We start from the raw sequence: 26996 nt of genomic DNA, 5'->3' as shown, positions 1-26996 counted from the left end.
CTTTCGTAAGAACAAATCCCACACAAGAAAACCTTGGTAAATGTCAGAGTCCTTATAACAGTGGGTGAATGACGCGAGTGAAACATTTCATTCTTGTAAATTGCCATTACTGTTGAGGAACAATGGAAGCACATGTTCAGCATTGAAGGTTTTTTGCTATATGTCAAAGCTGTAAAATGTCAATTGAATGTCCCCATAGTCCGTGTTCAGCTTGGTTTCATCTTTGAGGTGAAGGGCCAAGAGGCAGCTAAGCCCCCGAATCATGATGCTTCACAAGTGACACTCGCTTTTTCCCTCATTTCTTTCCCAAACAATGAAATCATTCATTCTTTGCTGCGGACTGTGGGTTTGAGGACAGATTTCATTCCTGTCCCCTTGTAAGGGCAATTTAAGACCACCAGACCATGCAGCCCCACTCCATTCCAAAGATCCTGCTTTTCCTCGGAAGATTCAGACTTTTGGTGGTTTGAGCCACAACCTCATTTTCTTGTGATGCCGTAATAAATAGTTTTCTTATGATTCAATTTGACTTTTCTTCAGAAAACAAGAAATATCATCGATCATTATCCCATGAGACAAAAATCTTCAAATTGTCATGAGGACATCTTTCCTCCAAGTCACCAACTTCCTTTAACGCACCCATATTTTGTCCATTCACAGTTTCATAATATTCATTTGGGGTCCATACTTGGATAACTTTACATACTGTAATGTTCAAAATACACATTACTTCTCTCATGTGAGACATGTTAAGCAGTGGTTTTTATTCTTGATGCCTATAAGCTGAAAGGAATTGAGTGTGCACTTAATGTGAGAATACCAACAGTAATGGAAATGTTAAGAATGCCTGTGGCTAGTTGTTTGGCTGTTGCTTATTTTACATGGTTAGAGTCTGGATACTTGGAGGCGTAAAACATTTTGGCAAAGTCCAATAGGAACTTAACTGATAACTGATTAGAATACCTTTAGTACCGGACCGATATGCAGTATCAGTAAGAGTACCCATCCCTTACAACCATCATACTATACTATAATAATATGTTTAGGATATAGAGTTATTTTAAAAAAAAAGAATAAAACAGATTATTAAATGCTCTCAACAAGGCTGCCAGTTTTGCCCCTTCTTTTGCCCCAGTCTGTTAGCAGTAGGTCAAATGGTTTGGCGATAAATAAATGTGTATACATATATTCAGTTTCAGTTTATGTCATAGTTTTTAATACCTGATAGTTTTCAGTCTGGCTGCTGAGGTTGCACACATGTGCACGTTTCAGGCGCAGACATTTTCCATGCTTAACGTCCTGTGTAACAGGAATGCGCTGGAGCAATTTTCACAGTGTGGGGGTCACAGCCCTTAATGCTCCTATTCAGACTTCACCCTCCACATGTGTTACAGTTGTTCTATCAGCTGCTGGAACTTCTTGATCTTCTCCTGCTCCTTATTCCTGATGTTGCTGTCAGCTGCCACATATCTATCGCTACTGCCACCCTCTACTCCATCTTCTACACTCAATCGGAATTTTACGTGCCACAGAATATCAGCACTGTTGTTAGTTCCATTGGGGTTTAGCTGATGACTGGTGGGACTTGATGTTGATGGCTTGGATCGTATTCCTTCCATTGAGCTGGCTTCCCAGCATCTGTCTTACCCTCTGGAGGTATTTGGGTGTGACTGATCTCCTCGTCCTTGACCTGTCGACCTCAGAGCATGTCTGAAAGCAGCTTATGTCTGTTGTCCTTCATTCTGGTCATTCCACCCCTTAACTACCATTCCTCTTTTTTGCCACTATGCAGCCACACTATTGATCAAGGTATGAGGCAGGCTTAAGAATCAGATCTCATACTGGAGGCTTGCTCTGACCGCAGATTGTCCGATTTGGGTTTGAACCTTGGTTAGGGCAAGCCACTCTACCTTAGATTGAGAGACAACAAAACAATGGGAGCACCAGAGTTGTTGTAGATGTGGAATTTATTTTGTAATCCACATAACTTTGCAAACACCAGCTCATGTCATCACCTACACCGAGGAGGTTATGTGTTCATTGCTCTTTGTCTGTCCTTCATCAGGATTACGCAAAAAACTACTGAACCAGTTTTATTTAAACTACGTGGAAGAGTGGGGGGTGTGGGCCAAGGAAGAACCCATTCACTTTTGCAGCAGATTCAATAAATGGTCAGATTTTTTTCCCTTTTCTTTTTATATTGTATGAAAGGATGTTAGGCATATTTAGGGGACTGGTATCAATGAGTGTGTGCAGTTTGGTGCGGCTTGATTGAATTCAACTGTTCACTGTTGGTCCTTGGGAGAAGTATGTGCCCCAGCTGAGTGCAATTCTAGTTACATATTGTGCCCGGCCAACTGGGAAAGTGCCCAATACTCCAGATGGTCAGCCTGGTTTCCCAATATTAAACTGCTAAATGTCCTGAGCAGAGTGGTGGTGAATAAAACATTACTGACAGTTGTTGAGCTGATGAAGGACGAATGAAGACAAAGATTTCTTAACTCTCAATGGAAAGTGTAATTTTCCAAAATGACCTCACTTTGCAAAAATGTCTTTTCTCTCAGAGCCTTTAAGGTGTCTCTCAAATGGGAATATACTGGAACAACCCTCCCCTCTGACTCACACACACACACACAGGCACACACACACACACACACACACACACACACACACACACACACACACACACACACACACACACACACACACACACACACACACACACACACACACACACGCACACACACACAGTAGATCTAATTCTCACTATCCTCTGACAGAATGATGTCACCGAGGGGAAGCAGGCTGGACACTGTTCATGTCCACGGATCAACTACAGTCAAAGTTTATTTGGACAGACAAGAGGGGTATTGGCCGAGGCATATGCTTTTCACCCAGTCGTGAGTGTGTTTATTTGAAATAGCCTGTCACTTGAGGAGACACAGGGCTCCTTGTTTAGCAGGAAAACACTCTTTCTGAGGGCAATAGAGGGATGCAGGCGGCACGTGGTAATTCTTTTCTCTTAAATTACATTTTTAAGTTTCTTTTCCTAGGACTATATATTACTTCTTGTGTCTATGCATTATGACTCATTAAATAGTGTAGGTATTTTGAGGTTGAACTGCTTTTTAAACAAGCTGAACATTTTGTGGGAGAAGAGTCTCCCCCTAGATATGCTAGACAGGGGCATTTCAAGGGACTTTGGTGGTTCCAGGAAAAAGCGTTGGGATATAATTGTTGTGGCTATGGACTAATATAATCCAGCCATATTCGGAGGCCCCTTCTCAGCTCAGGTCCCCAGGCTCCATCTTTGCGGAAGAGCCGATCCTCATCCCTACAAACCCACTGTTTAATCCCCTGTTCCTCCCACCATATGGACTCTGAAGCTCAGGGCCTATTGGCATCGCTGTTAAAACTTGAACAGGCCAAGTCTGTGTATAATATTTGTGTAAATGTGTTCACGTTTACATTTTATTTTTTGTGTTTATCCAAGGATGCTTCTCCGTCAGTCATTATGCAATGACTGCAGCCTTTGGCCAGGAGGTCATCTCATCAGATGCTTTCCAACAGTGTTTCGACCCTGAACCATAACACTCTACTTTTGGCAGGTCAGCAGTGGGAGCCAGCCACTACTCAGGCCCTCCTAGCTTCCAGCTTAACTTCTCTCGCCTGCTCCATATCCGACAGGAGGCTCCCTCTCCTGCTTCCCCCAATCTCCGTCCCGCCTTCTTCTCTCCCTGTCAAACCTCTGCCCCCTAATTCAACCTGATACAGCCATGCCTGCAAGCCTCCGTCCCTGCAGTCCTGCACCAGGTATTTGGAGCGTTCAGATTTTCTCTCAAATACCTCCTAACACCCCTCTTCCCACGGCACAGTCAGCTCTACTAGGATCATCTTCTTTCCTTCAGTGGAGAGCAGGACTGCCTCGGGTCTCAAGGCGGTAGAGACGACAACTGACATCCTCCTCAGGTCTACCCTCAGCTCCCACGCTTGGGCTGACTGCAGGAGACTCGCCCTGGTTTTATTGGGTGCTGCTGGCTTTGCTCCTTCCTTAACGAATGTTTTCACAGGTGGCGTCTTGCTCTTGAGTTGATGTCTCCTGGTTCTCTCCGGTTCTAGAATGTCTGCGAGCACAGTCAGTACTTTGTCATGGCACCACGGGCCCTGGGTCAGAGCAATCTTTCATCTTAGACAGGATGTGTGCCATGGGGCCCTTTTGTCATAACGTAATGACAACCTCGGCCAGGAGGTCATGTCTCAGGTGGGATGTTCCATTTGCCCACAAGAGGAGGGGGAAGTATGGATGTCTTGTAGCTTTATCAATTTATTTAATACTCAATAGTCATGTAAAATCAGTTTTAATATTGTTAGAAGATACAATTTCAGCAGGCCTAGACTGCTGGGGGAACTCCCATCATCCACTGAGCACTTCTGTCTTTCTTTCTGTCTCTCTGACCCCACATTCATTTATTTTACTACATGTAACTAACTTTGTGTTTTTTCCCTCCCATAGTGTCTCTCTCTCTCTCTCTCTCTCTCTCTCTCTCTCTCTCTCTCTCTCTCTCTCTCTCTCTCTCTCTCTCTCTCTCTCTATCTTTGCAGGCATCCCTGACTCCAGAGCTGCAGGATTCAGACAAATATTAATATTATTATTATATACATTTTTGCTGCTATCATTAACATCATCTTTGCATCCATAATCATCCCTCTTATTGTTTTCATTATAACAACTAGTCAGAGTTGAAACTTGATGGTACATAACTGTTCCTGGTCTCTCTCTCCCTGCTGCTCATTGTGGGAACTGTTGGGTTTCTTTATAATTTTTAAGGTCTTGACCTTCTATGTAAAGTGCCTTGAAATATTGTATATTGGGATTTGCTGAACAAATAAAATCTCATTGAATTGAATTGAATTGAGAGTTTGTAGTGATAAGAGCTTATGCCGGTGTCGGGGTGCTGGAAACATGATCATGTGATCTCTGCAGCAGAAGGAATACGTCGCTTCCTGCCTCTGCTCCCCCTTCACCTGAATAATGCGGAGGATTTGATGCTGTTGTTAACATGCCTGTGCAGAGAACCTCCTGCTGTGTTGTGCATGTGTGAAAGGCAAACTCCCGGGAAACTCCGTGGCCAATTCTCCGGACTTTACCCGCAGGTCATGTGTGAAAATGGCTATAGATCCTCCTCTAGACAGTGGCAAATATGAAAATATGTAAGTACATAAAAAATGTCCATGACATTATCCTCCTTTTGATCATCTTTAAGTCCAAGAGCAATTTAATAAAGGCTTTACAACACAATGTTAAAATTCATGAACATCCTTCAGTGCATTTAGACATACTGACATACAAAATAGCTCATCTAGTCAGGTTGTATAGAACCAGTTTGCATGATGTAAAGATCTATGGTGAGAGAAAATTGCAAGAGCTCATTTTTACACAGTTGTTTGCGAAGCTAAATCAAAATAACATGAGTGTAACTGTGTGTAAGGAATCAGGGAAGATGATGTGGTTTGAAGACAGTTACCAAACAACATAGTAGTCTCAGATTTTTTCAATTGTGCTCAAAATGAAACCTCTGACAATTGGAACCAAACAAAATGCTATTCTCATTAGCACTATGAAAACAACTACTATGATCTCAGCCAATTTAATAAATGCAGACACAATTTTCCAAACCCGTTGTCAGAATCGTATTTGCATACAGTACAATGCAGTCAGCAATTTAAATGGACAACTGAGCGATCATCATCTTCATCATCTCCATGGAGGGTCTTAAAAATTACATCAAAAAATCACCATCCATCACCTGAGCTTTAACTTCTTGTGTGTCATCTAGCAAAATGTTCGTTTTTCTTCTGATCTTCACATGTGGTCTTTTACTGTGAGATGCTGCTTAGATGCTTATCTGATGAAATGTCAATCCTTCTCACATTCAGCTCTGCAGCGAATCCTCTTGCCCTCTGGTAAAAGAAGAGAGACAGCTCCCGGTCTATGAGGAAATTGTGGTAGATGGTGGCGAGGTGTGTGCACAGCTTCAGCTGAGCCCGCTTGTTGCCCAGGTCCATGGCTGCAGCCAGCGCCAAGTGGTAGTAGCCCGCAGCATCAAATGGGTCCTGTAGAGATGACACCAAAATGTACAGGCGATAAAAACAAATGTTTGTCAAAATATTAAACGTTTTATTTACGAATTAAACAGGGGATACTAAACTTAATATTCTGGTAATGAGCACATTCATACAGAAGTAGCCTATATTTTTTAGTTAGCCTATTTAAATACATTTTCGAGTTAGCCTATTTAAATTTAAATTTTGTACAGTTGTATGCCGCTAAAGAATTTGACCATTAGTACCACTGGTTTAGGCAGTCCGATGCAATGATGATTGGGAAACAACCACTACACAAACAGATGGCACAGGCCAGGACTTAGCAGTTCACTTACACCTCAAGGACAAGGGACACTCTTTTGAAGATGGTAATGTTATATTTTGGCTGTTGAAAACATCACTTAACAGGAAGTGGTTTAAGACACCAACTTTCATCCACCACAATGCTGTCCTTGTTACACAATAGCAATGCTGTTCACACCTTAACACCAACCTTCTCCTCTGGGTGTCAACAATCACAAACAGGACGTTTACCAGTCCAACAACCAACTCCACCCTTTTCCCCACCACCAGCCCCGATGGCCTGCTGTGAGGCAGACTCCCCAGGAGGCCAGGCCGTCTCCCTCACAGACCCAAAGGGGAGCATCATACTCTGGCACCGCTTTAAGTTCTGTGCGAGGAAAAGGGACAAACGAAAGGTCCAGCTACGTAAAGAGAAAAACTCTGATGAGGAACCAGTCAGAACCTATCCTATTGGAAGTTTCAGATGGCAATGATCAGAGCCACTATGTGTTTCCACCATGAGCGTTGTCTGACATACAGGAGGTGGCCAAACTGCTTCCTGGTGTCACTGAGGGAGGGGAAGAATTCAAAACCCAAGTGAGTCCCTTTAAAAGTAGTGAATTGAAACGTCTCCCCGGTTCACCTCTGGGCTGAAGATGGACACACAAACCGAACTGACAGAGCAATGTTTGAGATGGCAATGGTTGAGAACAACAGAGGCAGAGCCTAACTTAAAACAGTCCCACTCGAGATTGTTCGACAATCTAGAAGATCCTCTTGTTTCACTGACCCAACCAAAATCCGGATAATGAAAACATCAAGGTATTAACTGTGTCAACAAAAACGATTGGAAACCAACACCAGCACCTGGAGTATGTTGAGATAATAGTTGCATTATCACACCTTCACATCCTTTATATTGATCTATTTTCATTGACACCATTAATTACTTATAATGATTCACTATGTGTGATTATTCACTGTCTTCTTTGGTGTATATCACTATATACAAATTTGATATATATTTATGTGTAATAGAGCCTCATAGGGCATTTATACTCTAGGTGCTGAAAACAACGGTTACATGAGTGTTGAGACTGTGCATGACTGCTATGTGATTTAAAGGCAGTATTGGCTTAGTTGAAAGCCCTGAGGCATGCTGAGAGCTCCTAACCATATATCCTTTCTTTGTTTCAATAACAATAAAGTTCTATTGGCACCCATAAGAACCAATCGGGATTTCAAATGGGACGTCAAACCACAGAAGAAGAACCAATACCCCACCACTTGGGTGGAGACCCCATATGAGTCCCTGCTACATAAATATGATGTTTTCACTGACTCTATATATATGTATAAATTGAAGTCAACATAAAACAAAGCTCAGGACTTGAACTTGAGGAAATAGGACTTGTTGCTGTTCCTTGTTCCTGTCTGCTGAGAAAAAGGAAGTGGTATTTGTAGACTAACATCCACAACGCACTCGGTTTATCAACCTTGAAAGACATCCCCTGGCCTCTCCTCTAGGATAGGCTTGTCTGGAGCTTAAGGTGTGTGCATGAATGTTTGATTGGTACCAAAAAAACGGAGTATCTGTGACAAAGGAATTTATAGTTGTAGAAAAGTAACATGTGTATTGAAGTCACAAAGAAAAATACTTTAAGATTTGCAAACGTATAGAATCGCCTTTCTCTAAATCTTCTCAAATTCCTTCATTACACATGCACAAATCCTTAGGTATGAATCCGAGATTTTTTCGACAATTTGCCACGACAAATATTGTGCAAAACTTTCACTCAAAAGAACGTGAAGTCATAGACAAAATTTGCACAACTGCAAATCAGCATGGCAATTCATACAATGAGAGTTCCACCTATTTTCATACAGAAAACTTTTCTTTTTTGGTTATTTTTCGAGCACAAACACAAGTCAACAACTAGAACTCCTTGAATCTGCCGCCACACGTCTCGAATGCTGTAGTTTCACCCAAAATGGACAAGTTCCATGCACGTGGCAATTATCCTGTAAACTGAATGATGTTACTATGTCATTTTTGGTTAAAGATTTGTTCAAAGTCTCAATCCATCATCTGCATTGGTCATTTCTTTGTATCTGTGGGCCTGTGATGGAAATGGTCTACACTACACAGGCAGGCAGGACTAGAAGATGTTATCTCCCTCACCCAGTAGAACTCACTCCCAGAAATGACAACATGTGTGTTGCACATGTCCCTTTTAGGAGAGAAATGCAATCAGTGGAGGATACAAAATCACACATGAATTAGAAAGAATATAAAAAAAACTATTGTGTATATAATGCCCCTTTCTATTAATGAAATCTCTTTATGGTTTTGGCTTGTTTAAAAAATATGCAGGTGACAAAGTTTAAGAAAAGTGCAAAATATATGCTCTAGAGCTAAATCCAACAGATATAATACACTGTAGTTGTGGTAAAACAAATATAAGAGAAATGTATCCTTTAGATATTGCATCAAGCTCACATAACCCTGTTTGTCTTCTTGGCTCATTTGGATGAGGACTGAACTATGAGTTTTGGAAGCTTACGACTGTTTCAGATTACAAGTTAGACTGGTGTTGCTGAAATGTACTTAGAGCAGCCCCCTGCTGGCTTTGGTTGTTTTTTTCCAGACCCTGTGTGTCTCCAGCTCCTCTGTCCATGTGTGGCCTGAAGCCTTTCTGTGGCTTGTGTCCCTTCCTTTGCAGTTATAGTTAAGTCCATCCAAAACAAACTTCCTGTGGTGAAATTCACTGCAACACAGCGACTCATCTTCTGCTAAATGCAGCAGTGCTAGATGGCCCTTGTACGAGGCAGCTTAGAAAAAAACAATCTCACGGTCTGGTGCTGTTTCAGCATCTGTTGTGGCGGCCTCTTCCTTCTCCATACGCCGTAGTTCCTCTGCACTTTATTCTGGTTCATAAAGTTGCTCTCAATGTCTGAGTTCAGTACATTACACTACTAAATAGTTTTCCTCCATAACTGTCCACATAACTACATGGCCTTCCAGTGGGTTTTTTTTAGACAACTGATTTCGAACAGGATGTTTTGATTTCGCTGCCACCCCCCTCTCAATCTGACTGTTAGTGGGCAGGCATACACAAAATGCAGAAGTGCATGTTGTAGTTAGGGCGACAGCCAGTGGGCTGCAAAAAGTCAGCAGGGCCAGGCACAGGCGAGAAGACTGCAAACGTTACATGAGATATGACGCAAAGTTTGAAAATTTATAGTAATCAGCTGTTTAATGTTTATTACTGCACTAAAAGCTCCCTGGTGGTTCCTGGGCCATCAGAAAATACAAAGTGGAAGGAGTACATTCCACACTCGTATGGTTAGTGTCCGTGATTTGAAATGTAGAAAAATCACACCATATATTTGAATCCCTTACCTTTAGGTCAAAGAACATGATGTCCCCTAGTGTCTGGTAGACCCTGACATAGTACAGTGTTTCCTCATCAAACTGCAAAGGTGTCGGACAATGGGTCAGAGTCTTCAGGTAATAGTGTTCAGCCAGTTCGTACTGCTCCAGACAGTGGTACAGAGAGGCCAGGCGGTGGTAGGCCACGCGCTCATTCAGACGCTCACCTGTCAATCCAACACAAATGGAGCAGAAGACAGTTATTCAGTCATAACCCATTACATGTCAAGAGAAACTCAAATTGGATGTGTCTTTTTAAGTTTGAACACTTGATTGTTGTAACTCCATAGGGAATTCCAGTATTTTTCCACCTATGTTTATAAATATGGGTATGTAAGTGAAGTGTATGTAAAGACTTGGAGATTCACTCCAAGTGACTCCTGAGACTCAGGGTGTTAGGAGTGTTCAAATTGATGTGGCGCTGCGCAGGGCTGACTTAACGTGATGCATGCTGGTCCTAACACAATGCATGCTGGTTTGAAAATCTTGTGACCATCTTGAACGCACCTTGTGTCTCACTCTCAAGTCCCATGAGACCAAACGGACAAAATATTCAGCGCTGTTGATACTACTCGAACAGAGAAATGTGAAATTGTTCAAATCTGGTAAGTTATTGTAATTATTATTAAGTGGCTTATATCATTTCTTACAGGTAGGATGTGGATGGTAGGCAAATAACGTGGCAAACTATAGGGTAGGAAAAAATGACAGTTTGGTGCAAAACATGATTTACTCTGACATTAAATTCACATAATTCTATTAAATAAATAGATGAATTTCCTGATCAGCTGCTTCCTGGCAATGTGCTCAGTGCTGACCAAATATTTTATTCAATATTCCTACAACATAGCTTCCACAGCCACTGGCAGTGTTGAGCCTCTTTGCACCGCATATTTGCTCTGCAGGTTGCCTACCATCCTGTGAATCTGGATTTAAAACTTCTGTATTGTTATAAATGTAATGAGCGCCTGAGCGTTAATTCTGAAATTGCATTGTAAATGCATTTCATACATGATATTATTTATCCAATATGTCAAATGCAAATGCACTGCAAATTATTATTATAAGGACTAGATCCAATCTTACTAAATTGAAATCCGAAACCAAAATAAATGTTTTATTTTTGTGTTGGAGTTTTTTCCTACCCAGAGTGATGCTGATGTCCAGTGCAGTCTGAGCAAATTCAACAGCTTCCCCATACAGCTTTAGACTGAGCATCACTTCAGTCAGTTTATTACACAATCTCAGCCTGGTACGAACACTGCTGCTCTTCACTGCGATGGGCATAGCATGGTCCTATGGATTACACACAAACATGCAGAACATTTTGAAAGGTTTAAATGATAAACTCCGGCTTATATTAAGTTCTATTTGTGTAGTTTTGGTCAATTTAAGCTGGGTGGAATAATTCTCAAGATTGACATTTATTTTATCTATATCATGGGTATTTGTTGGATGAGGGCCTTGGGTTGGACAATGGATACATATTTTTTTAAATAATCATATTTCACAAGTTGTTTTATCCAGAACATACCCTGTAGAAGGTGGCAGCCTTATTCCTGCTGTGGCAGCTGTTGAAGAAAATGTCTCCTGCAGCTTCCAGAAGCTGGAGGATGAAAGTGGTGTCTCCTGTTCTTAGGGCGACATCCTGAGCTACCTGACAATGACATCAACAAATGCTTTTAAAGATCATTTCCACTGTCTATTTCGCTGTGAACTGCGCGCGGCATGTGGAAAACATAGGCAAGACCTTGAATCTCTAGAAAAACTGCGCTGAACTAATTAATAGTTGTAACTTTAAACCACACGTGAATGTCACTTTCTACATTTTTGACATGACACTGTATTCTGAATGAGGCGCGCGATATTTCAGATTTCTTCGACTTTGAGTTACTGTGTCCGCTGCATCAGCCCCCCCGCTCCTGGTTGGGCCAAAAGAGGTGGCTGAATGTTGAGCCTGATTTAATAAAGAGGCATAGTAAAATGGACTAAATCAAGTGCGGCATCAGCATGTATGGGGTGTGTGTGTCGTGTGCGTCCATTCCAAATGGTCTGATCAGCCTTATTTTATGTGACTCCCATTTGTCTCATTTGTTGGTCAGTTGCTTCTGTCCATTAACTTCTTATATCAATACTGTAGTAGAGCATCTGTAAATATTAAAACAGTATGTAAGTGAATTAAAGACCTTTTCAACTGTATATGTGTGTATAGGTGGCAGCAGTGCAGAGTTTTGATGATGATGAAGAAGATTTGAGATTGTTGCCATTAGACAAGCTGGTTTGTCTACTTCTAAAACTGCTGATGTCATTTCACAATTTTCACACGCAACAATCAAGAGCTTCTCCTTAGAATGGAGCCAAAGACAAAAACATCAATCAACATCGAATAATCAGTCAATCCTTCAGTCCAAGTAGACATTTGTACCAGCGCTAATTAAATTCCTGAGATATCGTATTCACAAGTATGGTACATACAAGAATTGAATAAAAGGTATTCGTGTATTTTGTCATAATTAGCGTATGTATTCCTCCATTATGGCCAAAATGAAAATATAAGGTCACGCTGACCTTGACCTTTGACAGTCAATTATTACAGTTCATCCTTGAGTATAAGTGAATCTTTGTGCCAAATTTGTAGAAATTATCTTGAGGTGATCATGTGATATTGCGTTTACGACAACAGGACTTGGGCAGGTGTCGTATAGTGGGGTTTCCACTAACCGGCTGTTCTCAAACCTGAACATAAAGGTCCACCAGTTCAGTCTGTCCCAGCAGGTGGTATATCTTCCCGGCCTGCAACCAGCCCTGTGCCTCTTTCTCCCTGCAGCCCAGGTCGATGAAAATTCCCAGACTGATCTTGGTATAGTCCAGAGCGGACTGGTACGCCCTGAAAACATCGATATTTGAAAATTTGCCATAATGTAAGTGAGTGAATCATTAATACCTTAAGACTAACGGCTAACGTGATTTCATTTTCAAGGATTTTACTTTTTTATTGAAAAACCTGTCACTGAAAGGTAAAAAGAAGGTAATTGATTATATCACATGCACACACACACACACCTTTCTGTGCCCAGAGAGAGGAGGAGCTGGCTGATGGCCTCCAGTGCGTCTCCCTCCTGCTGTCTGTCCCCTGTGTGTCCCAGCAGCTGGACCTGGTGCTCACTGTAGATGATGAACTGTGCCTGGTCTGGACTCTCACACCCATAAAGATGACACAGTTTTCTCGTGGCAGTGAGTTGATCTGACAATAAGCAAGAGTTCATTTCAGATCAGTGAAAAGAGCAAAAATCATTTATAAATATCCACAAAATAAAAAAAAACTGAATATCTGTAAGAGGCTGTGTGACTTACTCACTTACAATCTAACAGGTTAGCATTGATAGCCAGCAGCAGAGCCCACTCGAAGCATCCCTTCCCATAGTGTATCTGCTGCTGCTTCAAGTAGAGATCCCCCAGCTCAAGCAGCACTGTGATGAAGTTTGCCTCATGGCCTTCTTCCTCCAGCCCCGAGAAGAGCTGCACAGCCTCGATCAAGTGGCCCTGTGCGAGTCGTTTAGCTCCAGCCTTCAGACACAACAGCCCTTTATGAGGATGAAGGACAAACCGCGTCTCAACAGCTGAACACCATTAGAACAACCATCCGTCATAAAGCCTGTGCAATCTTACCGAAGTTTGCCTGAGTGACAGCCCAGTTGGAAAGGTCCTCATACTCTTGGCAGATGTCAGCTGCAGCCTGGTAGCTCTCTGCTGCCCTCTGGAGGTCACCCGTACATCGAAGTGCCACACCACGCATGTTATGGACTACACCTTTATGTGCAATTAAAAAATATATATTTTGGTGTGGATACAGTTTTTTTAAACACATGTTTATATTACAAAGGAGTCATTTAAGGAATAATATATATATATGATAGTATAATATGATATAATTTCATTTCTTCCCAAGAAATAAATCTTATAGCAAACATGGATAGTGTAGCTTAGCATAGAGATAAGAAGAATGGGAAATGGCTAGCCTGGCTATTTAAAAAAATCATGAATACACTTCCCAACATCTCTAAAGTTTACTCATTAATATGTATGTTGTGTAATCATTCTATACACAGACGTATATGCAAAACAACTATTTGTGGTGTAAGGGGTTTACACGCTCGAACTATCTGTTGGGGATCAACAGCTGAGTGCAGTATATATAAATTATGTTTCCAGGTTTGGGCAGTTGGACAAACTGTTCCTCCTGAATGTTCACTATGTACTTTACTGTTCAGAGCATGGCAGCAGTAGCACCAGTTTTACTTTGCACCCTTGTGCCTCTAATGTTGTCCTTTGTTCAGTCTAATGTAGAACTTACTTCAGGTCTATCATGAATGGATTATATAATTGACAGATGGGTCAGATAAGTGCATGTAACCATAGAAACTGACCTTCCTGAGGGGTTGTGCAGTGTTCTGGCGTGGAAGAGAGGACGGAGTCTAGTATATCCAATGCAAGATTGGGCTGGCTGTTGTCAATGTGAAGCCATGCCAGCCAGATAAGGGCACTGCTTCTCTCTGACACAGAGATGGGGACATTATGTAAAGGTGGAGTGTTGTTTATGAGAATGTGCATTTGGTGGATTGCGCGCTCAACCATTTTGTGCTTGTAAAAAAGTTGGCAGAGACAAACAGTAAGTTGGTGGCTCAAAATGTGGTATTGGTTCCTGCCTCCTCCTTGGGCTTTGATCACAGAGAGGGCTTGGTGTAAAAATGGGGCCACTTCAGGTGGGATGGAGGCTTCCTGTTCTGTGATCCCGTACAGTTTGTTGTAATTATCCAGGACCAGGGCCATGCTGCTGAGACAGTCACTCAGTTTGGCAGATGGCTCAAGAGAAGCTCGCCTGGCTGAGCTGACACTGAGGTGGAGAAGGCAGAGTTCACTGTACAGCCTCGCCAAGGTCAAGTATCCGTTACTGACTGAAAATGTCCATGGTCTCTGAGCTTCAGTAGAGAGAACCAGAAGTCTCTCAAGATATGGGACAACTTGAGCCCGTCCAGCGCTCTCAGTCCAGTGGTACTTTGCCAAAAGATAACAAGCCCAGGCCTCCGCCATTTTGTTGTGAGAGACAACAGCTTTCTTGAGGATGTATTTAAGTACAGCGTTGTCCTCTAAGCTGTCCAGGCAGCCAGGGATTCCTAATTGCAAGGCAGCAAGTCGCTCCATCACGGAAAAGAAACTTTCAGTATTTTTCTGCAAATGATATATGGTAGCCAGGTTAGAGTAAATGCTGCCCAACAGTTTAAGGTCCCTGAAGCCTTCTTGTGGAACACTGAGGGCCTCCTCAAAGTAAACCCGAGCCTGGCTGAACTTTGACCTCCCAGCACAGAGCTTACCTAACAGGAAGCACAAACGAGTCTGTGACCAAAAGAGTCGCTTTTTCCTGGCTGCTTCCCTGGCAACAGCCAGGAAGGAAATCAGCTCTTCCTCGTCAGAGTGACCGGAGAAGGCGGTGGAAGCGAGGAGCTCTGAACTCAGTCCGTACAGGACACTAAACTCTACTTTGCATTCTTGTCCCTCCAAAAAAGTGAAAAGCGGGTTGAAGTTGTCAGTGTTGTTTCCCTCCACAGTTGGGTAAACAGTGAAACAGGGAGGGCTTGGGTCTTTTGCCTCTGTAGGTGCGACTGAATCCTCCAAAGTCCTGTTCATGGTCGCAATGAAATCTGATGAGTCTTTTCCTTCATCCAGAATCCTCTGCATATTCCTCTTCAGATCAGTCTGCTGAGGATCAACTTGACATGAAGAGTTCACTGCAAAAGTCGAAGGAAAAAGCAATGCTAAAATAAGGAGGAAAGATACTTTGATCAAATTAAAAATAAAAATAAATGTGACATTATATAGTAATACTTACATGATGGTATATTTTCAGAGTCTTGGCAACGGACAATATCTGAGATTGAACAACAAAAAGTGCAAAAACGTATATGAGATATTTTCCTAAAATCTCAAAAACAGTTGATTAAAGCTCATGAATAACTCAACAACAATTCAGTTTCAATAAAAAAGGAAATTTATGAACATTGATGTTCTTGATGTGTGTTCTTAAAAACAACACATTTACAACAGGATACAAATGTATTAATATTCGTTTTATAAAAAATATTTTTGGGCTGCAGTAACTGATGTTTAGAAAAATGTGATCATTATAAATAATAAAAATATCTATCATGCATCCTATTTGCACACTGGAAAATATAGTGCGACTGATATTGGAACTGAATATGGATGTTTTCCTTTTGTTTAGCACAGTTAAAATAATAGTTTGGGCCGTGGATGTAACTGTTTTGAAAGTGTAGGGTGTTAAAAATTGTTGAACCCCCAGTGAGTCAAGCAGCGACAGGTTGGACTGAACCAAGTCAAAAAGTGACAGATTTCTTTATTGTGTTTATTGTTTTTGTCCGTTGATGATAATAGTCTGATCATTGATATAGGCTGTTCAAATATATTAACCTAATAGTAAGAAATTTACAAGGTTTATTTTCAGAAAGAGAAAAAATGTAGTAGCAAAACCATAACTTTGCTTTGTTTTCTCATCAGTCTGAAGTATTGGTCCAGCAAGTCACATTATATACGTGTTTTGTTCCTGAAAATATGAAATTGAATCTTGATAAGCAGCTGAAAAGTAGGTGTGCTAACTATCAAGTAACTTCCACCTGTATCTGTGGTAGAAACAGAAAACACAGTGATGGAAAATCTGTAGAAATCGGTTTGCCCTGCAATTTATTTTGCAGTCTTACCCAGTTTATAGTTATGACCAGTGTCATTTTGAGATTTCTTCTTCAATAAGGCAATTGCCTCCTCTATGACTTTGTCCTCTTGCAGACTGTAGAACATCCCTTCCTCTTCCTCCAAAACTTCATTTGCTGAGCTGCAATGGTGAAAGGGAACAGAAAAACATACAGTTTTGTTATTTAGTATAATCTATCATAAAACAAGTTTGGTAGGCAATAGCAATAACATTAATACAGTGGTAATGCACTTACTCAGAAATGTCAGTTAATGGTTTCACTAGGCTTGTCTTGACCAGACCCACTTCCCCTGTCGCCTCCTTCCTTCCTGTGAACCAGTCGAAACAAGACACCAGGAGTCCCACAATGATGATGCGATCACCTGGTGCCATGCTCAGCTCGTATGGGCCTTCAGCATGATACTCCACTGTGGCCAGACACGTTCCTCTGGCTAAATGGAGGAGAGTGAACAGAGATGAGACTAAATGAATTCATATTTGAGTCATGGGTTTATTTCTCAAACAAGAAGGCCGTAGGCTCAATCCCAGTCTTCCCCATTCCGAATGCAGAAGCGTCCTTGGGCAAGATACTTAACCCCAAATTGCCTCTTCTCATAGAGAAAAGTGCTGCACTACACCCAGGTCTGTGGGTGCGACATGCACCAAGTCCGACCTGAACCGACAGGCATTCGGTCTGTAGTGTGCAAACAAAACCCAAGTCTGATGCTGTTCATGTAGTCGCACTGAGTTTGTGATACTCTGTCCCTCACACATGGTTATTGCTTGTTTTTTCCGAAATTACAGACCACACCCGAATATTATTTAAAACATTTTGACCTAAATGTGTTCCGTCAGGCTCGGCTCGGGTTCCCACAGGGGCTCAGCTGAGGGTTCACCTGCAGTGCTGTGTTGCCGATGATGTGCTGCTCCAGATCAGATAACTCTGTGCAGCCTGCCCCCCCAATGACAGTGACCACAATCTATATACTCATATTTATGAAATAATTTGAAAGACTTGAAGAGTATAACAAAAACTCTGTCTGGTCACTGATCTCTTAAGAACATGTGTAATGTAATGTTATGTACACCATTAGCTGAGCACAGAAAGCGCTAGACCATCTGAATGGAGAAGAAAAGGCTCTCCCAAATAGCAGGGACACTGTACATCTGCTGCCATGGTCGATGTCCAGCTGGTTCCGCAGCTGTGTTGTTGGTTGTCCTATCTGATTTTGGTCCCAGCCAGCGTCTCATCTATTTCCTGCCCTGCCCATCCCCAGTTGACATTCCCTACTGAAACTGCCAGAACTTTTAGACCATCAATGACCAGCCAGATTGTCATTTGCCTGGAGCTTTAGTTGCCAGCCTCCATTGCCTGCTTCTCAACTTCACCTTTCAGCCTGTCACCCTGTCAGTGGTCACATTCTTTGGACCCCAGTATCCTTCTCTACCTCCAGATGAGACCTGCCTTTGCCAGAGGTATCTGCCAGAGGTATCTGTATCCTAAAGAATTCTGCCCTCACCATCAGCCTCCAACGTGGTCCTGCCTTCACGCTCACCTGGCAATTCCCCACCAGAGTGGCCCTGCCCTCGCCTCTACCTTGTAGGGCAGTCTTTCATTTGTCCCTCTATCCGCCTGTCTGCTCACTCCTGAGGGCCCTCATATCGGTCCAGCAAACCACCGAGGATTTTCAATTCTCTTGCTCTCCAGCCCTCAAGCCATCCACCCAAGATGTTCTCTGAGTTCTTCAGATCTGCATTGTTTGTTTAGCTAACGTTCAAGAGCAAGTCATCAATGTGTGAGCAAAAGAGCTGTTTTGGAATTCTTAAAGTAAGTTGCTGTCAAAAAGCAATTCCTAATAGAAGTTGAAATGGCTGTTCAAATAGTAGTACCAAAGAGGCAAAAACTGTGCAAACACTGAATTATAAACATGAATATAGGGAATGCCATATTTTTATTGATTTATATATATTTCTAAAATTATTTCTGAGTGAAACTACCCTCAATAGATTTTACTGCACTTACCAAACTGCAGGGGGAAGTCACAGGCAGGTTTCCCATCTCCAACTAAAATGCTCTCAGCACAGGATTTGAGAAACCATCTGTGAAGAGACGGGATCATAAGAGCACAAAGATAGACTACCTCCTATCAACCGCTGTATGATTCCAGAATAGTAAAAGCAGTAGGTATTACGGATATAAGACTACAGACACAGCATGGAGAGGTGACTCACTGATGGAAAGGAATCACTGGCTCCAGATCGGGACTGGGTGCAGTTCCCCGGGCTCCATCAGATAGGCATAGAACGGTCCAGCCTGAGCCCAAGAAGGGAGGCTCAAAGTGAGCTATGTCACCCTGCTCCAGGTGCAGGTCTCTTCCAGATGTAGAGCTATCAAACATTTGGTTGGCACGACAAATAGCGAACAAAGAACCTAAGGACAGAGAGTGGCAGTAGCAGATGACTAATAATTGATGTTGTTTCTCACAGTTTATACCACTTTTAAAACTCTATTATCAATGTTGTAAAGGTCATGTATCGTTTAGAACACCACACTAGATTCAAAACCTACCATCTTGCATGAGGATGCCTTTGTAGATAAGATTCAGTGTTTCCTCCTGAATGGAAACCGCAATAGCGACGTCCTCCTCCAAAGAGCTGAGCCAGAACTCCTCATCTAACAACAAATTCTCCATACACCGACCAAGGAAACCTGGAAGACGGAGAATCAGCAGAAAAGGGATGCTCATATTTGTCTATGAAACAAGAATTGCATACAGCTTTAATACGATGTAATAATTATCATTTATAATACATTTGCACTTTTGAAGTAATGCAACAACAACAAAATACTGCAAAAGGTGTCATGGAAAACAGCTTTTTTTTTTATCCCAAACATACCTGTTGTATAATATGTGGTGAACTTCCATATCTCTTCAAATGTTTGGAATCTTACAAATATAACATTTTCTTCACTATTGATGGAGATGACATGAGCAGACAACTCCTGCACACACAGAGAGAAAAAAATAGACAAGACAGATATGTATGATTTTGTAACTGCATGACAACCTTGTTGAGGAAACATTTAGCAATCATTAGTCCAATTATAATGATTTTGTTTTATGTATCACACCACTGATCACCAATTTATATTCTACTGGCACAAGGGATTCAAGACGTCAGTACATGATGACTGACAGAAAACCTCTGACATCGCGGTGCTAGGACAGCCGTCAGCTGTAGTTGAAAGTTAATGTAATTCGTTTTTTGTAGTTTATTAATTTGCAAAACTGAACTGTAAACAAGATTTGACGGGTTGCTGCTTTTTCTCAACGTGTGCTGCGACAACCTACGTGTGTGAGTCTAGTTTTTAAACTCTAAAAGTTCTTTCTACAAAACACAGACCATGTTTACGCGTAGACAATGACATGCTTATTGGACTGAGAGACATTAAGACCAGGCTTGACACACTGTGAATGAGCCGCCAAGCCCACACCTCCCACTTACATCCTCTCGCTCTCACACTTCCTGACACACGGCCACACACAGTTGCGTCTGCTCTCCTCTTTTGTTCTGTTCCTATCTGTCAACACTTTGTTGAAAAGTTTATTATTACGTAAGAATGCACTCTGGAACAGATTTTAGTAAATAATATTCTTATATTAGCAGAATAAGTTTCAGGCTTCACAGTGTCCCTGTATATTTTGTTTATACTGAAACACGACTCTGTCAGTTTGATAAAGATCTCATAATTTTACACACAAACATATACACACAATGAAAGACATTTATTATAAAGGAAAACAGTAACCTAAGGGAATGATTAAAGTTTAGAAATATAAATGCAATCTTTGTTGTAAAATGCGAAAAGCTTGAAAAAGAATGGCTTATATATTTATTTGTTTGTGTGTACTTTAACAGATATCTTTGTGAGGACCATTTTCATCCTAGACCTGAAGGAGTGAGGACATTTAGGGAAAGTGAGGTTATTTTGTCCGGTCCTCACTTTCTAAGAGTTAGCGTTAAGGTAAGGATTAGGTTCAGGCATTTACTTGTGATGGTCGAGGTTAGGGTAAAGGGGCGAGGGAGGGTTATGCCAATTCAAATTCAAAACAACTTTATTTGTCCCCAGAGTGCAATTCTAAATGAGTGTCCTCACTAAGACAGAAGAACAAGGTTGTGTGTGTGTGTGTTTGTGTGGGTGTGGCTATACCATGAATAGAGCGTTGACCTCGGTGCTGTCAACCTGCAGAATGCGCAGTTTCCCTTGCAACATTTCTTTTAACTTCTCATTTCCAGGAAGACGCTCGGGACCCCTGACCACATCCAGCTTCACAGGCAGAGCTGAACACAGAATACAGATTCAGGGCATGGCACGATTTCATTTTCTGAGTGTTTTAAAGGTTCAGTGTGTAAGATTTATGTAAAACATTTAAGATATTGATTCACAATCATGGAGGATTACATCTGTTTCCATTTGGGTTATTTCGGAGGGATACAACAGAAAGCAGAATAATCAATTCCAAATGGCCCTGCTTAAGTTTGCACATGTATGCATAGAGGCTTATTTTAATATTGCAGATTATCATTGATATATAAGTATTAGCATTATGTTGATAAGTAACAAATAAGTAACTAGAATGTCACTCAGTAGAACCCATACTTCTGCCAAGGTCCAATAATCCCCCTCAAGCTGCACCAAATTCTACAGTGTCTGTTTGTTAGGAGCATTAACACTACTTACCAGGTCCGATCACAAAATTACCACAAAGAAGGATGCAGAATAGGTCAGGGAAGAACTGAATAATATCTCAAAACTTGTGTAATTTGCTGCAGCGTCATTGAATTTAAAGGGACTTATGCAAGAGCTATGCGCTCTACTGAGTGCCATAGTTTTTAATGTAATAGAAATATGTGTATCTATTTCCTGCCTTACAAACATTGGAATAAGTCAAGCGAAGAAGTAGTTACTGTCTCTGAAATAATGGAGTTAAGCCGCTAATGTCCTTCCATTGATTTATGAACAGCCAGTTTTAAGCCTTGAGGTTGTAAACTTGAGTTAGTTTACATGCAGGATGTGTCAGGGGGTGCCCACTTCCCCCATTGTTATCACCATTGAGCCACTGCCAATTGCCCTGAAGGCAGAAAGAGGATTTAATGGGATTCAGCGATGGGGCACTGAACACAAAATCTTGCTGGATGCCGATAGCCTCCTCTTACATGTGTGGGACAACGAATCCAGTATCCTGCATTCTATCCCTTCTGGAAGTTGCAGAAATGCCCCATTGTCAGTACCTTTCAAATTCTCCAACTCTGGCCTTAAATACGTGAGCCTTTCAATCACACAATCCATCCGCCCATTGCGGGAACAACATTTTACTTGTCTACCTATCTTTCTTTCTTGGTCATTCATTATGTCTATTGATAGCATTATTTTCTGATCTATTTGGTCTGGTTAAGAGCAGGTACAACTTTCCTTCAGAGAAGCAGGTCCATGGGTGCGCTGGGCTTACCCATGTTTGTGCGAGGAAGAGGCTGGTCCAACTAAAAAGCTTACCTCAAATAAGCTTCACCATCCTTTGCTGACTGTGCTGACTTTGTTACAATATTGCCATCCCTGCTGTCAAACGTCCCACACACCTGCCAGAGCTTCCTTTTCAATTTTGTCAGTTTCTGCTTCCGTGAGGTGTCTGGATCCGTATGTTACAGGTTTCCACAGCTCTCTGTTTAGCAGAAGTAGCATGCCCCCCCAAGTCCATAACTACTTGCATCAGCCGACACAGCACAAGCCTTGCTCATGTCATATTAGGCGAGTACCAGTGCAGCAGTTAACAGCACCTTAATGTGTTCAAAGGAGTGTTGTGTGTTCAGTCTTTAATGTCTCATGCTCACCATATGCAAGTACATGTCCTCTGTTGTTCACTGTCTCATCATTCTCCTCACCAGGCTCATTTGAACAGATAACGGCCTGCTGAGTAGGTTGTTTGTATTTCATGTGGACTTTTTAGCAGGGCAGTTTTCATCTTTACTGGACCACGCTTCCCACACGGCCTCTCCCTGCAATGCTGACTCGTGAAGCCAACTCCTTCAACTGCCTGAACATCTCCATGGTCAACGCTAGCATCAGATCCTTCGTCAGCTGCACCTTGCAAGAGACGACTCTGAGATTCCGAACAACAATCAGGTTGCAGATATTTTCCTCTCTGCTTGCAACGAAGTCACGAGGTCAATGTTAATACAAAGCCCTGATAAAACGCTCCGATTTCTCTCCCAGCCTTTGCTGATGCTGATGGAAACATGGTCGTTCATTTATCACATTTTTTCTTTGCACAAAATACTCGATAAACTTTCCGACTTCTTTGGCAGAGACAAACAATCTGTAGTCGTTTGTCACCTCGCTTGCCATGGCATCCATCGGGCTGCTCACCTGCACAGTTTTCTTTGTGTTGTTCAGTGGCCGACCTGATTCTCACAAAGCATTGCTTTCAATGTGGCTACTCTCCAGACTTCTCTCCAAAAGAGACGTTTGTTGGGAGATTAAACTTGACTCCTCTTGTTCCCCTTGTTCACTTCTGACTTGAGACAGAATTAACCTTGCCTACCTTATTAGCATGCAAACAAAGAAATACTGAAATAAATAAATGTAGAAATATATAAATACGGAAATAAATACAAATATATATAAGTAAATATTTAAATATATAAACAGCCCATCCATCACCAAACTGTAATCATTTTTTTATTTATTTATGTATTTCATTATTTATTTTGGCATTTACTTGTTTTCGGTCCTGAAAATACATTTAAGACTTTAACTGAAATAAATGATATCTTTCAAGCTAAAGAAGAAAAAACACACATTTGTACGTGTATATATGGAATGACATTAACACTAACAAATTTTGTATGCAAGAATTAGTGGGCATCAAGCTTACAACAAGCACATACGAGCAGATTAAAGCAGAAGGGTGCATGCTTCCACCCAGAAATCCAACAATCCATGCCATTATTTATGTATTCCCCTTCCATGAGCACCAGTGGTTTGAGGTACACCAGTAGCGCTCCTGCCGCCTCTCTCTTTCAATAATAATTGTTTAACGCAATCTCTAGAACATTTTATGACACTTAATTTAGTACCTAATTTAAGACATCTTATTTATTCACACACACGCACTAGAATAAAAGTATGTCTAAAGAGTTACAATGCTACAAAGAAAGTTCCAGGTCAACAGCAAGAAATATCTCAACAGCTGGTAAAATATGTAATATAAATTCATAAAGAGGTCTGGCATATTCCCCTCTCTGTTGGTTCAAGTTAATTAAATTGTAGAACAGAAGGTATGAAATAATATACATAGACTTTATACATTTAAAATAAACCAGTAACAATAGGCTACTTTTATTATGTAAAAAGGGGGTCAAAGCATGAATCTATGAACAATCTAAAGCATTTTAAAAAATGTCATCATGGTTAACATTACATTTTTGACCAAACATTTTCTATATTACCACTTTTTTCAACAAATGATTGTGGATATTGATTTAGATATTATATTTATTTTGACTTAGATTTGACTCTTTTATCCATTAACAAAAGACAGACTAGTGAGCAACCTGTACTATAAACTCATTCAGTAAGTTGAGTCAATAATGACCATGTGTGACTAACTCAGATTAATAAGTGACTTTAGAGGACATCACAGGTTCAAGGTATAAACCTCTTAAAATTCTATCACATGATTTTCCACTGAGGTCATTTTCTTTTTACAGGTATTATGTTTGCTATGTTTGCTATTACTTTGTTTTGTATTTTCCTATTTAACCTAAAAAATGTCTTGTCTACCAATATTATAAACACTAATAGCTGCCAAAGGGAAACTGTTTCTTTCAGCAGAACACAAGTGCCCTGGTGCATTTCTGTGTCAAAAGGGCAGTTTAACAGCAATGGCGTATGAACTGGCATTTGACCCTACAAGACTGGTACACCATTGTTATATGACAAAAAGGAGCTGTAACTGCAATGACATACCTTTATAAGGGGCATATACCAGTGGAACATCAATTATATAACATTCGGGTAAGGTGGCTTATCATATAATTTCATTGCATATCATTTCATTTTAGTCATATTGGCACTAAAACAGGAGTGGCGTACAATCTGCTACTTTTAAATCTCCATATCCCCGGTGATCTATTTTTTGAAACTGGCGTGTCTGGAATGTGCTGTAGTTACCAGTTGGGACGTTTTCCTCACATGTTGATAGAGTTCCCTTCAGGCTTGCAGCATCTGTGGAGAAACTCTGCACTGTTAAAAACATTCAAAGGACAGCTGAAGTCGCTCACCTAACCACACTTTGGAAACGTCTTGTACATTTTACTTCACAAAAGGACATACATAAACAACATGTGCAAAAGTGCAAAAGGACTACTTGATATCCATTAGCAAAATTGGATGTATAGTGACCTGGATGACTGAGAATCTTCAGAAACATTTTCAGTCATGCTTGACTTGAAAACAAAACAAATGTCTTCACAGTTCCTGTGAGGATGAGGTGAAAGGGCGCATTTGTTGCTCCCTCATTACTGAGACAAGCTGTCACGCTTCGTCGGCTGCATTCGTAGACTGATAGCATCCCAGAGACGCAACTAAACTGTCCCAATTCGAAGGCTCCTCCGGATGCGGCCGACAAATGTGTCCTTGCAGCCCCGAGCAACGAGGGGTCCACCGGGTGAATTCTTCCCTGCCCAACATATCCCATGATTCATTGCGCTTCAGTGATGAACTGTTTTTCAAAGAGGTGGCGAGGCGAAAACGTCAGGAGAATTTCGTTTTTAAATATGAGGACTCAACCGATTAAAAAAACATTTTTAATCAACCTAAGAACATTTTTGTCCATAGCTTTGTTGCTAGGCGGGGACAAGCTCGTAACGCAAAAAGAAGAATTCTGTTAATAAGTATTTTCATATAACAAATAGAAATACAAACAGAACATATCCACCCAGCCCAAAACACCCACCAGACCTGTGTCATAGAATTAATCTTTGACGACTACCACAGTGAAGAAACATGAATATCATCGAGGCCTCCATATTTTCTACAAATGTCAACAATAGCTGCCAAGTAACATAGAATTTCAGAACAGACACAAAATTCCAAAATCGTATCTTCACTTGCTTAACATACTGCATAGCCTCTTTGATCGATTTAGAATACTTAGGGGGGAGAGAGTCTTTCCATCTTAATAGTATAAGCTAAATGGCCAGTAAAATACAGAGGGCCAGCATGTGGCACTTTTGATTGTTTTGGTGTACCACCAGTGGTTATCAGAGTGAATCCTTGGTATTTTATAGGAATAAATAGATTGTGATTGTTAAAGTATTTATAATGGGTTAACTGCATCATTTATTTATTTTTCCAGTGGTTAAATCCCCCTAAAACTGACCAAACAAAGTGAATGGCAACCTTCATTATAACTCTTAAAAGGGCCTTAATCAATAAATGGATTAAATAAGTTGCACCTTTAATGGACATTTCTTTAGGGCTTAATGTAATGTTATTATATAGATTTTAATAGATATTTACCACTTTAAAATGTTTAGGATATTCAATATAATTTAAAGTTGAGATATTATAAGCCATGTTTTAAAGCCCCCAGTTCATTTATGCCCTTCTACATCATTAATTCAGCCCAGTATATAATGAAAATTGTAGATGTTTTAGGTTGCTTTATCTGAGCAACAGATATTGTTCGGTATCTTACAAAATAATATCAAAATTGTAATTGATTTGTCGTCAGTTATTCCATTATCAATCCCTTTAAATCGAAGAAAAAGTAAAGTATGGAATTATGGCCTATGAGGTTTTAACACATATGTGCACAGAACACTCAAACGATCCCATTGTAATAGGCTATAGGAATATAAATACAGATAGCCTACCCATTCTTTTGTGTCGGGTGGATTTCGACATGATTTCTTCTCACTTGCTCTTGCTGCTGTCCGTGTGCAGAGAACTTTCTGCGGTATCTGTCTCCCGCTATCTGAGCCTGACCTGGCAGATGTGTCCCATGCAACCTAAGGGATTGGCGAGCAGTGACTCCTCTCTCAGTCCAACACACAGTGCTGTCAAGTGACCACAGTGACTGTCCTAGTGTTTCTTTTCAAAATAAATGTCATGTTGTCAAATACAATAGCTGTGGGTAGGAGAGGTATAGGCTTTAGTATTTTGATTATGTTTTATTAACTTTTTTGTTTCTTTTATTTACTTACTAATGTATTTAATTTTCAAGTTATGGTTTATATATACAGGAGTAATTTTCCTGTCAACAGTTGTTCTTTTGCTCTGATGATAAATTCATATTTTGTTAAACATTTCTTCTTCTTTGAATCTACTCACTTATCCACAAAATCATA

General features: G+C 40.9%; 1 protein-coding gene across 2 annotated transcripts; it reads right to left on the bottom strand.

Moving 5' to 3' along the window:
- Positions 1 to 5244: 5244 nt before the first annotated feature.
- On the bottom strand, positions 5245 to 26679 carry LOC118103062 (SH3 domain and tetratricopeptide repeat-containing protein 1). Of its 2 annotated transcripts, XM_047338708.1 has the most exons (19): positions 26523 to 26679; positions 24817 to 24870; positions 20797 to 20927; positions 19482 to 19587; positions 19153 to 19293; positions 18816 to 19014; positions 18607 to 18683; positions 16840 to 17035; positions 16594 to 16724; positions 15708 to 15746; positions 14248 to 15606; positions 13490 to 13630; positions 13183 to 13404; positions 12884 to 13064; positions 12557 to 12707; positions 11355 to 11477; positions 10966 to 11116; positions 9791 to 9987; positions 5245 to 6114 (listed from the first exon to the last, which is right to left on the bottom strand). In XM_047338708.1, the coding sequence occupies exons 1-19, from the start codon at positions 26551 to 26553 to the stop codon at positions 5878 to 5880; spliced, it is 3867 nt and encodes a 1288-aa protein (XP_047194664.1). In that variant the 5' UTR covers positions 26554 to 26679; the 3' UTR covers positions 5245 to 5877. The 2 variants fall into 2 exon arrangements, with proteins under 2 accessions (XP_047194664.1, XP_047194665.1); XM_047338709.1 differs by lacking the exons at positions 5245 to 6114; positions 10966 to 11116 and having other exon boundaries at positions 9846 to 9987.
- Positions 26680 to 26996: the final 317 nt, after the last annotated feature.

This window comes from Hippoglossus stenolepis, chromosome 23 (assembly GCF_022539355.2).
Source record: "Hippoglossus stenolepis isolate QCI-W04-F060 chromosome 23, HSTE1.2, whole genome shotgun sequence".
NCBI classification, from domain to species: Eukaryota; Metazoa; Chordata; class Actinopteri; order Pleuronectiformes; family Pleuronectidae; genus Hippoglossus; species Hippoglossus stenolepis.
The sequence above is the reverse complement of the archived record's forward strand: the minus strand, read 5'-3'. Positions and strand labels throughout refer to the sequence as shown.